Source organism: Pyxicephalus adspersus, chromosome 3, assembly GCF_032062135.1.
Source record: "Pyxicephalus adspersus chromosome 3, UCB_Pads_2.0, whole genome shotgun sequence".
Taxonomy (NCBI): Eukaryota; Metazoa; Chordata; class Amphibia; order Anura; family Pyxicephalidae; genus Pyxicephalus; species Pyxicephalus adspersus.
Window position 1 is genome coordinate 20691119 of NC_092860.1, and position 12085 is coordinate 20703203.

The following is a 12085-nucleotide window of genomic DNA, read 5'->3' on the forward strand; positions in this document are numbered from 1 at the left end:
TAATAATAATAATAATAATAATAATATGAAGCCTGTTGAGATGACATGTTGATGTGAAGTGGTTGAGGTAAGATGATGTGAGCTGAGCACAGTGAGATTAGGTATGAGGAAAGAGGTTAAATGAAGAATAATGAGCAAAAGTGAAGCATGATGTGATAAGATGGTCAGGTGAACTGAGGTGAGTTAAAGAACAGTGAGGTGAGATGAAGTAAGCTTAGGTAATGGTGAGATAAATCATGGGGAGGTGAGATGAAAAAAATGGATGAAGTAAGGTAATGTAAGATGAACTGAGGTTTCGTAAAGTGGGGATGAAGTGAGCGTGGATGACTGAAGCTCAGTGAGATAAGATGAAACAAAGGTGAGATTAGAGGAGAGAAATGAGATGAAGCATGGGGAAGTAACATGAAGGAAAGTGAAATTAAACATGCATGTTTATGTAGGATTACTCCGGGCACACCACTTTCCATCCACACAACAAAAACATGCAAGTACGTCTATTGGCTTCCCCCAAAACCTGACTTTAGCCTGTGGTAGGGACATATGACTATGGTAGGGACATTAGATGGTGATCCCCTCTGAGGGACAAGTGATAACATGTCTGAGGACTTTGTAAAGTGCTGTGTAATATAATAGCATTATATAAATACAAGATAATAATGATGAATGGTGAAGTGACATGGAGCACAATCATGCGGGCTGAATTTAGGGTATATAAAGCATAATAAGATAACATGAGGTGAAGCATACTGAGATTATATAAACCACAGTAAAGTAGGTAAAGATAAAAGGATCCCAATGAATCCCTAGGTAATGTTAAATGAATCCCAGTGAGCTGAGATAAAAGAAAGTAAAACAAAGTAAAATTAGGTAAAGTGAGGTGAATTAAGTCAAGTGTTTACGTCAATCTTTTATTCATGAAAAGGATAAGCTAAAATTATTGAGACTGGTTCAGATGGTAAATTATGAATGTTTAATGTTAAACTTTAATATATTTAATGTAAACTTGTCGTTAAGATTGCCTACTTCTTTCTCATGCAAAGTCATTGAACATAAATCAGAACTTTGTTTTGGGCCAATGTCACTGAGACCAGATAATCAGCATGATAACCAGAATAAAATAGTATCAAAAGGACATTAGATTTAGAAGCTCTCATGTTTTTATTTGATATTCCTAGTACCCAGAAAAAATGTACAATATTAAAAAGTGGTGTACCAAGGCTACAATAATAACCAACCATAAAATGTAATATCCAATTTATATTCTTCTTCTTCTTGCCAGCTCAGTTCATCATGATTAGGTCTTTTTTTAATGACCTGGAATTAATGTTTGCTGTAACTGCTGGGTGGTCATATCCTGAATCTGCTGTTTAGAGGGTTAATGTCACATATATATTTATGTGTCTATGGTGTGGTAAAGGGCTGGTGTAGATTACATACACTGTACATGGAAGATTTACTGGTTTGCCTCCTACCAGGTCCATATATTGTGCCCATATTTGGCTTCTGCATTGAAGAAGGTGTCTATCAGCTGATGTCTGTTTTAAATGTCCTGCTCTCCCTGGTGTCTTTGTTTAGCAGAAATCAGCTGGTGAGACTAGTTCTGGTTCAGATCAGTTTAATGGTTTAATGACTGCCTACAAGTGTAAAATTGTGCATGTCTGTCTGGCTGACAATGAAAGTTTTATGATGGGCTCATGACCAAGTTGTATAAAGTTTTATCTGGTGGCTATTCCATTCTGAAACTTTATAGAGACATTCCCAAATGTAGTAAATCTTCATTATCTTATTTCTTTTTACCTTGGTATGGATGTCTTTCCATGTGTACTAATGCTCTGTGACAGCAATAACCGGGGTTTGTACTGTGTTAGCTATCCAAGTTTGAAATTTAAGATATAACTGCAGCCATTTTTGGTAAATATTAATAAAGGGAAAGAGATAAAGCCCAATTTGCAGTGAGAATAGGAAAGAATTATCACTTTATAGACAATGCTGTGTTTTCTTTGGAGAGGACCCAACATCATTGGAAACCACATCAATCATTACCGCTAGTCATTTGGTGATCAAGCAGGATGGATCCCCAATGCTACAAAGAGAAAAAAATGTGATAGCAGAGGGGTTTTTGGCAATACAAGGAAACAAGTTTACTTGATATTGATATAGTGACCAGTAGAATATCCAACAATTGCTAGAGCTTGTGGTTGTGAGAAGCAATTCTAGGTTATCAGGTATGATCCTACAATTGCTGCATGTAAGAATGTTGGAGGCAAATGAAACTTGTTCAGGATCTGGACACAGATTCGCTTTAGTCACAGCTCATAAAGTACCCATTAAATCACATGTGCCAACTTTCATCTTTACGCATGCAAACCTTGCACCTTGTTAAAATGAGACTTTAATCATGTTTTCATGGAACTCAGCCAAACAGATTTATGTGTCAATTTAATCAAAGGAAAACAAAATCAATAGTTTGCTAAACATTCCCTCTGATCAGTTAATCATTAATGGAATTCATACTGAAATCCATAGTCATTCAAACTGAAAAAAACTGTTTAATATTTAGTCTGTATATGTGTACAGATATAAACTCACTTAAATTGAGGAGATCAGTATACATGCATTTTAATTCATTATGTAGCATTATCACTGGTCCTCCCAAAATAGTCCTTGCTATATAAATCAAGTCTTGGCATAGTAAAAGTATAACTTATAAATGAAAACAAACAGGTTTGAAAGAAAAAAAAATCTATGCACCAACAAAATGTTATGTTATCAAAAAGCTCATCGTAATAGATTGCAAGATAAAACATTTCCAGGAAAACAGGCATAGAGGCAAACATGTCTTTCTGTACCCTCAGTCCAATATTATTTATTATTATTATTATTATTATTATTAATATAATTATTATTATATATTAATAATAATATTGAACAGGATTTATATAGCGCCAACATATTACGCAGCGCTGTACATTAAATAGGGGTTGCAAATGACAAACAAATACAGACAGTGACACTGGAGGAGAGGACCCTGCCCCAAAGAGCTTACTATCTAGTAGGTGAGGGAATTAACACACAATAGGAGTGATATTTATTAGTGGTAAATAATATTAGCCATGTGTGTTAATATTTTGTAAATTGTTGTTTTTATCCATAGATTGTAAACGCGTGTACAGGGCACCAATATATACAATGGCCATGCTTTCCACTTTGCAGAGATACACAATATAGACTTTACTGCTACTTGGCACAAAGCTAGACTGTATGGCATATTTATAAAGCATTCACTGGAGATGTATCTTCCTGGTACATGCATTTTAAATTGCAGTGATTGATTAACTGCTCTAAAAATATACCCCTATGAGTCGGCTAAGTCAAAGCAGCCCCTATGAGGTAGATCTTAGCTAACAGTTGGTAAAGGTTATCCATACTAAGTACTGCCATTGCTGACCTCCTGAATAGAATTAACTTGGTGGTTTTTCAAAGAGAGTTGCTTTATGATTATGCAAGAAGTGGGCACAATGGACTTTTTTATGAATAGTCATCATAAATATAGCAAAGATCCCACTATTTACTGCCATTGCTAATGACCATTTGGAGAGCTTCACTTTTTATCAGTTTGGAATATACTTGATGAATTATACTTCAAGTGTTGTATCGAAGATAAGTATGTGTCATTGTCTATTCTGAACATTTTTATCAGTCGTGTTGAGCAATTATCAACGCCTTCCACTCTGCAAAGAAAATTGTGTGGAATAAGCTTGTGCAGATGAATCAATGACAGTACTTGATGCCAATGAACATGCTGGCAGTTGGCAAGACTATTTCCTTGGTCCCCAACCTGCAGCCTGTTGGCACTTTCTATGCAACCCTTGGGGTCCATACAGACTGTAGTCTGTGTTTTCGTGCCAATATTCTTTATGGCAGTCTCTTGACCATCCCTGTAGTTTTTAAAGCATGTCCCTAATCTTTAACAACTCCTTCAGCAAATTCAGTGTCTTTGACCATCTCCTGGTGCATACCTGCAGTCTCTAAAAGAATTACTAAATATTATGTGTGGCCCATTAGTGATATCAGGGATCACACTTGAGGCCCCCTCCATATCAAGTAAATTGCTGCGGACCCAGGAGAAACCAACAATTATGAATAATGATCCCAAGAAACAGGGATTTTGTTGATCACTTCCATGCATTGTCTGTATTGTATTGTCTGTAGGAACATGGTACAGCATGTAAGACGCATACCAACCGGATTAAAAATGTATGTGTGTAACAGAATAGTGAAAATCGGTCTTTAACCAGCAGAGCAGGTTTTTATTGTACTTAGGCATTAAAGTACAACAGCAGACAACAATTACCTTATCATGACCAGAGGTGATTGATGCTTAGATGCTTAGGCCAAGTTAGGGAGAGTCAGCATTTGTTGGGAAATTTGACATTATGACTAATTTGCACCACTAAAGTCTTTCTATTTTTTATTCCTTTTTTTATTGGAGGCTGAAAAATATGCAGAATTTTCTTTTTCGCACTGTTTTTAATCATGTAATTTGTTATGACAATTACATTAGTAAAAAAAGATGGTCCTCCAGCCCCAGGGTGGCAGTATTCATCTATAGCTTAAAGTTTATTTTTTTATCCAACCTGCTGACATAGTAGCCGCATGTCCAGAAATCATTCTAGTTAGTTTTTTATCATTAGTGGACTCCCCTGTTGACAACAGCCAGAACTAAGAGCCAGCAGCTGTGCAGTTGTTATAAGGAGGCATATATAAGCATGCAAAATACAGTCATGTAATTAATATAAAAGTCATCATATATGTATTTTTACATGCCGCTAGTATAATTTGTTTAACATTTATTAATACAACTTCCCACAATGTTCTGAGCAGAGAAGATGCTGCATACAAATATTATTACATACAAATCATCTGTGAATGTTATTTATTATCCATTTAGATGGCAGTCTTCCCACTATCAGTACTGTGTGTTGCTGCATTAGACTTTAGATGCAGAAATACAGCTTATCAGCAGAAGTTTCAACAATGACTCTTTTAGCATGACACGTAAACTAAAGAATGGCAAATATTTCTGTTCTCTGTAATGTAAACCCAGAACATAGAATTCTGTGATGAGAGCTTATCTCACATGGGTATACACTGGGGTGAAGTGATCCTATATGCTACAAGCAGACTATGGCCCTTTCATACAGAAAGCTTCTTATCAGTGTTTAGTTAAATGCAAGTCTCAGCCTGTACAAGATCCAAAAATCAATATTTAAGGTAGATAAATATTACGCTTACATTCCAGCAAATCTATAACTACATTGTATACTTCAGTAAGTAGAAAAGGTGATGGGGTAAAGAAAACACAAAGATTTCAGTTTATTTTTTTTTTATTAACACAATGATTTTTAGTAAATAAATGTACAGATGGTTTTTTTTAGATATGATACTATAAATACTCCTGTATAGGGATGAGCGAGAATTCCTCTGGCATTCTCGTGAAAATTTCCTTGATGTTCCGATGGTTCAGCGAAATTTTGCGCAACCATCGTAAATCACTATAGGAGGATTATCGCGGCTGCATTCATAAATACAGCTGTGGGAATCCTCCTGTCAATGAGCGATCCCCGGCTACTACAGGTCAGAATGAGGGCTAACTTGTAGTGCCCGGGGATCTCCATTCATAAATGCAGCCTCGATACTCCTCCTCTCAGAGTCCCGAGTCATGCGGCTTGCATTTATGAATGAATGCAGCATGGGAAAAATCCTCTGATTTTTCCCACGCTGCATTCATTCATGAGCAGCCAGCAAGACTCACACTGTGTTCCTGGATAGAGTTTCTCTATCCAGGAACACATAGTACAGGGCTACAACAGCAATCTAAGGAGCGGAGCTGACAGGTCTTGCTGATTGGTCATGCAGGTCCCAAAAATTCAGCCTCGCCAGCGGCATATACAAAGGCCGTTCTCGCCTACGTGTATGGTAAGCAACAACGGCCCAATTCGTTGCGAGACCGAATTTAAAAAATGTGCTTATATTATACTAACCTATATTTATACTAACACCACCTCTTGCTTTCTTTCTTTCACTGTCTCCCCCCATCCTTTCTTCCTTCCCTACTTCCTTTTCCTCTTTCTCCCTTCTTTACTTCATCTTTCATTCCTTCTTTCCTGCTCATTCCCTCATTCCTTCCTTCTTCCTACCTTCCTACCTCCTTCCTTTCTTTTTTCTTTTTTTCTCTCTCTCTATTTCTCTCCATCCTTTTTGTTCTTACCTCCTTCTATGTTTGCTTTCTAACTCTTTCTGTACTGGTCTCACTTCCATCCAAACCACTTACGTTCTTCTTTTATACCTCTTTTTCATTTCTGCTTCATTCCCCCCCCCCCCCTTCTTTATTTCTTTTTTATTTTGTGCTCCCGACTTCTTTCCTTGTTATCTTTCCTTCCCTTTCCACCTTTCTCTATTCCTTCTTTATTTCTTTCTCTCTTGTTCTGTTCCCTCGTTCCTTCTTCGTTCTCTTCTCTTCCTTTTGCTTTCCCTTCCTTTCTTTTTCTATCCATACTTTATTCCTTCCTTCCTTTTCCCCTGTTCTCATTCTTCCCCTCTCCTTACAGTTTTATAGAACATAAAAGTAGTATGTATATAGTATGTATATAAAGTAAAATAGTATGACCTAAAATAATTAATAAACTGTGTACATATATTTTATTACATTTGTTAACACTGCTACAAGCACCATTAAAAAAGAAATTCTCATGGACATATAGATCTTTTGGTTTTAGGAGCACAGCAGTGGTTCAGGATCTTTTCCCAAGCTAATAAATTGAGCAAGCAGGGCCAACAGTTGACCTGATGACAGATAAGTAAATCGGTAAAAAGCCCAGAAAGGGTCTCTGTTGAAATGCATTGGGGTGTTGATGATATCAGTTTGAGACCGTTTTGATATGCAGATCTTGTCATACCTGCAGTTAATTATTCAACCTCCAGTTGACCTACTTTTGACCTTGATTTAACCTTCTTCAAGAAGGTTTTGCACTCCCATAGATTTGTATGAGAACACTTGCAAAGTGAACATAGGCTCATCAACATGTATGTATAATGATTTATTCTGCTTTGCAAGAACACATACAAATATATTTGCTTGAATAGGCACTTTTTTGCATATATATTTTGATTTCTTCTTTTTCTTCCTTTTGTATATATTGTAAAGAATATTGCCTGAGACATTGAGTGTCCAATTGGCAGCTACACTGACACATGCTGATCCCGGCCCTTATCTTATTCTGCTGTGCAGAGAGAACAATGAGGTTATCAAGGTGCTGCAAAAAAAAAAAAACTCTTTAAGGATAGTAAATATGGCAGCATCTTCCTTATAGCAAGAGGTCAACACATAAGACAGCTGATCTCAGTCAAGAAATGGGACCTAACCATCTTTCATATAGAATTTTATGAGCAGAGGGCTGTGAGCTTTTGATGTCTTCTTCCAGACACTTTCACTTGAACAGAAGTCCTAAGAAATAGATCATAGAATCTTTTATAATTTACATATTCTTTCTTTATTATACCTGTATGCAATCACGTTGTAAACACAAATTGTAATTGTTAGGAATTCCAGATGGCTGTAAAAACATAAAAGTTATGGAGAAAATAGATCTGTTGTCCAAAATAAGTGAAGCTGCAGTTTACTAAAATACCACCAGATGTCACCAGAACACTATTTTGGCAGACATTCCTGTTTCCCATTAAGTTCACTGGTATAAGTAAAATGTAAAAGTAAAATGTACATGAACTTTCATTAGAGATGATTAAATTGATTTGTCTGATTTGGGTTTTAACATAGATTCAGGTGATTTGATGTTAGATATTCACAAAGCTTTGGAGGTTTTCTTGATCAGTTTTGTGCCACTAAGTAGACTTTATTTAGATGCCTTTTAGCTTCCCTTTGTGCTTTTCTGTCATTTGTCAGCCAGCCAGGGGAAATGCCATTAGAATCAGACACCATCCCTATATAAAAGCAATGTTTAATATGTATTTATATATTTTTGGTCGCACCAGAAGCTGAATACTTTGCAGAACTGTTGAAAGCCACCACCACTACTCACAGTTCTTCTCATTGTTATTCCTTTTATGTTTACTAAATCAATAAAAACATTTTGTGATTCTTCTCTTTATAAATGTACTAAAAGGAACTAAGTGCTATCTATCACTAGTTCATTTTCTCACTCAATATTTCATTTTTTTAAATCTGTGAAATGATTTTGTTCCTTTAGGTATTACAAGGACCACAAGTGGGCGACTACGCAAACTCAGCAGCGATGTGACCACTTCAAGTAAGTCCTGGATTAATTCCTAATAAATGCTTTTTTACCTTCTGTGCTATATGAGCTCTATTTACACTGATCCAATGATGATGGTGAAAGGGGGGGCTTTCGCTTTCTTTTCCCAACCTCACTATAACCTGTCTGGGTATAATCCAATATTGTTCTCCAAGTCTTACTACATCATTGGACCTGATGTATGAAAGCTCTCCTATCATGGGAGAACCTGGGTGATCCAGCAAACCCGAAATAGATTTGTTCCAGCATTAAAAAAATTTCCAAATAATAGCAAATGACTTTACTAAATCCATTCCAGGTTTGCTGGATCACCAGGGTTCTCCCAATATAGTGTATTTCGCCCAGTATTGGAGAGCTTTAATAAATCAGACCCATTGTACCCATGCTCTGCACTGATGATGGCCAACACGCCTAGAACAGCTGTATTGACTTTATATGAAATTTCTATATGATTTCTTTGGCCCAGATCATTATCCCAAAATAAGGAATAAACCTCTTTTTGGAATTTATGTTAATCAGGGAAAGACATGGATACCTTCATTTTTAAAGAAATGAACTTCAGACACAAAAACTTTCATTCAAATATATTCTCCATTAGCCACAAATTATTTAAATCCATGTGAACACCAAATGCCTTTGCAAGCCCGGGCAAACAAGCAGTGACAATGTGCTGCACACCAGTGCAGGGAGCAGTGCTATGGGAGGGACCAACAAGCCCCACCCACTACATGAAACTAAAGAAGGGGGCAGGTACAAGACCAGTCTCCCTGCACAAGGAGAGAGAGCAACAGTGCCTGGTCTTTATCACAGGAAGTTCCTTCACAAAGGAAACATTTTACACTGGAGTATATAAAAACTGCCCATGCTTCTTCTAGTTAAATATTAAACGCTTATGCTTTACAGTTTACTGGGCTTTACAAATGTGGGCATAATATAGGGCTGTGAATTCACTTAAATAACATATTTTTTTTTGTGTTCAGATTTCCTCTGGCACCCATCAAATGCACACAAAGTAAAAGGAAATCTTTATGGTAGAACCCACAGCTATAAAAATATTATTATCATTCCAATCCTAATGTAAGAAATAATTAGCAGTTGGTCTTTCATTTAAAAAGGACACCGGCATCATAATCACTAAACTTTTATATTTGTCGCCAAGTTTATAGACAATTATATTCACAAGACAGTAGAGCCAGAGGAAAGGTGTAAAAGAAATCATCATGAATAAGCGTTATTTGTATGATAATCAGTCCATGTATAGTTTGTAATTCTCTATGTACATGGCGGGGGAGGGTTGAGCCTCTTATCTGAAAAGTAATGGCTGTCAAGGATGGATATAAAAACAACGTTCTTAATTGAAATGGAAAGTGCTAAAAGAGGGGGTTAAAAGCAATGAGTGCACCGAGCTTCCAGCCTGATAAGTGGACTAATGGTCATTTCTAAACCTCCATCCTGCAAGCATGGACACAGTGTTAGACTGACAGTAATATGAAATATAGGATGGCAGCACGGTGGATCAGTGGTTAGCACTCTGGCCTTTGCAGCGCTGGGTCGTAGGTTGAAATCTCAGCCAGGACACTATCTGCATGGAGTTTTCAGGTTTCCCCCCTTGTGTGCGTGGATTTCCTCTGGGTACTCGTTTCCTCCCAGATCCCAAAAACATGCAGTTAGATTAATTAACTCCCCCCCTTTAATTGACCTTAGATTGTATTCATGACATGACTATATGGACATTAGATTGTGAGCTCCTTTGAGGGACAGCTAGTGACATGACTATGGACTTTGTACAGCGCTGCATAATATGATGGTGCTATATAAATACCATATAATAATATTAATATAATAAAGCCTGGCTGATGTTAAAGCAAAACTCCAATCTAGGCAAACTGTATCCAGGTATATTCTTACTTGATGTCCTCTGCATTTGCCTTAGACCTGTGCAGTAATCATTAAATAGCTACTGGGATTTGCAGGCACCTGAGGCTATAATTTAAATAGAATCACTAAAATGGGAATTGGAAAAACATTGTCTGGTCTGATGAGTCTTCATTTCTCAACATTTGAATGGTGAGGTTAGAGTTTGCAAAAAATATGGATCTCTCCTATCTTGTAATAATGCAGCTGGTGGTGGTGTCATGGTGTGGGGGAAATTTTCTTCGCACACTTTGGGCTTCTCCATGATTTAAATGCCACAGCCTACCTTGTAATGTTGCTGGGCACGTCCATGTCTTTATGATCATAGCAGGATAACATAACGTCACAAAGATCAAATCAAGTCAAACTTTTTTAAAACATGACAATGAGTTCTTTGTACTCAAATGGCCTCCACAGTCATCTCAATCCGATAGAACACCTTTGGGATGCGGTGGAATGGGAGATTTGCATCATTGATGTGAATCCAACAAATTCACAGCAACCGCATGATGCTATCATGTCAATATGGAGCAAAATCCCTGAGGAATGTTTCCAGCATCCTGTTGAATCTGCGCCATGAAAAATTACGATAGTTCCGAAGACAAAGTGGGTCCAACCCGGTACAAGCAAGGTGTACATAATAGGAACCGATCAGTTCAAATCCCTCTATATAAAATCATTTGCTACTAACTTATGTATGGAATGTGTGATAGACAAGGTCTGCCCTGAGAACACATTCATGTCCTATGTTTGCCCCCACATCATGGCCAGAAATGAGCTACATAGACATGCAAATCATTTCCACAGCTTCTGAAGTAATAAGTCATTCGAGGACAAGGCATTTAAGCGTAACTTTTCATCTTCCTGCAGTGGGAGAATTGTTTTATTTTTAGCAAATACAGACAATGACTTATCAAAGGAACCTGAGCACAATTATAATTTAATATCCCTATTCAATAAAACTGTAAAAGAGCCAATAATCTATTGTTTAACATGCATCGCATCATTGTATAGATTTACATACCCTACCGACCTCTTTTATTCTCTTTTATTAAAAATTCATATTTGCCTGCCATGCCGATCTATTGGCTTAAATTTCAAGTCACTGACTTTCAAAAAGTATTTAGAATATTAGTAGGGATGAGCGAGTTTTTAAAACGATCTTTAAAAACTCGCTGGTATGCGGTCCGCAGTTATATCCGCAGTGATATGCGATCCGCATATTCCCAATGAATGCTGCTGCCTCGGGCCACGGGCCACATTCATTGAGGAGATGTGTGATTCCCGGCACTAAAGGTTAATTACCTCTAGTCTCGTGGAAGGTGTGTGATCCCCGGTCAATTAGGCTCTAGTGCCCCAGAGATTTCAAACAGGAGGATTCTCTGCGAATCCTCCTGTTAAAATTTTCTAGATCTTCCGATGGTTTTGCCAAACCGGTTCGCTGAAATTTCGCTAAAACCATCTGAAGTTCGAGGAAATTTTCACGAGAATCCCTAATCCCTAATTATAAGGCCCTGATTTCTAAAGCTGTCCAAGGCTGGAGAGGATACACCTTCAACAGTGCAGCTGGGTGATCCAGCAAACCTGGAATGGATCTGCTCAAGGATTTAAAACAAATAGAAAAATACTTTGAAGTAATTCATACAGGTTTGATGGATCACCCAGCTTCACTGATGAAAGTGAATCCTCTCCATCCTTGGAGAGTTTTAATAAACCAGGCCCATAGTCTTGACTTGCTTGCTTGTTTCTGGATAGTGGTAAAAATACTGAAGCTAGAACGTTAGCATTCCTAGAAGGTGGCATGGCTTTCCTGTATTTGTTTCAGATTTCCTTTAAAA

At 37.3% G+C, this 12085-nt stretch overlaps 1 protein-coding gene across 1 annotated transcript in view; it reads left to right on the forward strand.

Moving 5' to 3' along the window:
* Nucleotides 1–12085, forward strand: part of SEPTIN9 (septin 9) — a 174287-nt gene that overhangs the window by 21156 nt on the left and 141046 nt on the right. Inside the window, exon 2 of the mRNA XM_072403810.1 lies at nt 8268–8327. Coding sequence (XP_072259911.1) covers nt 8268–8327 — 60 coding nt within the window. The remainder of the gene's footprint in view (nt 1–8267; nt 8328–12085) is intronic.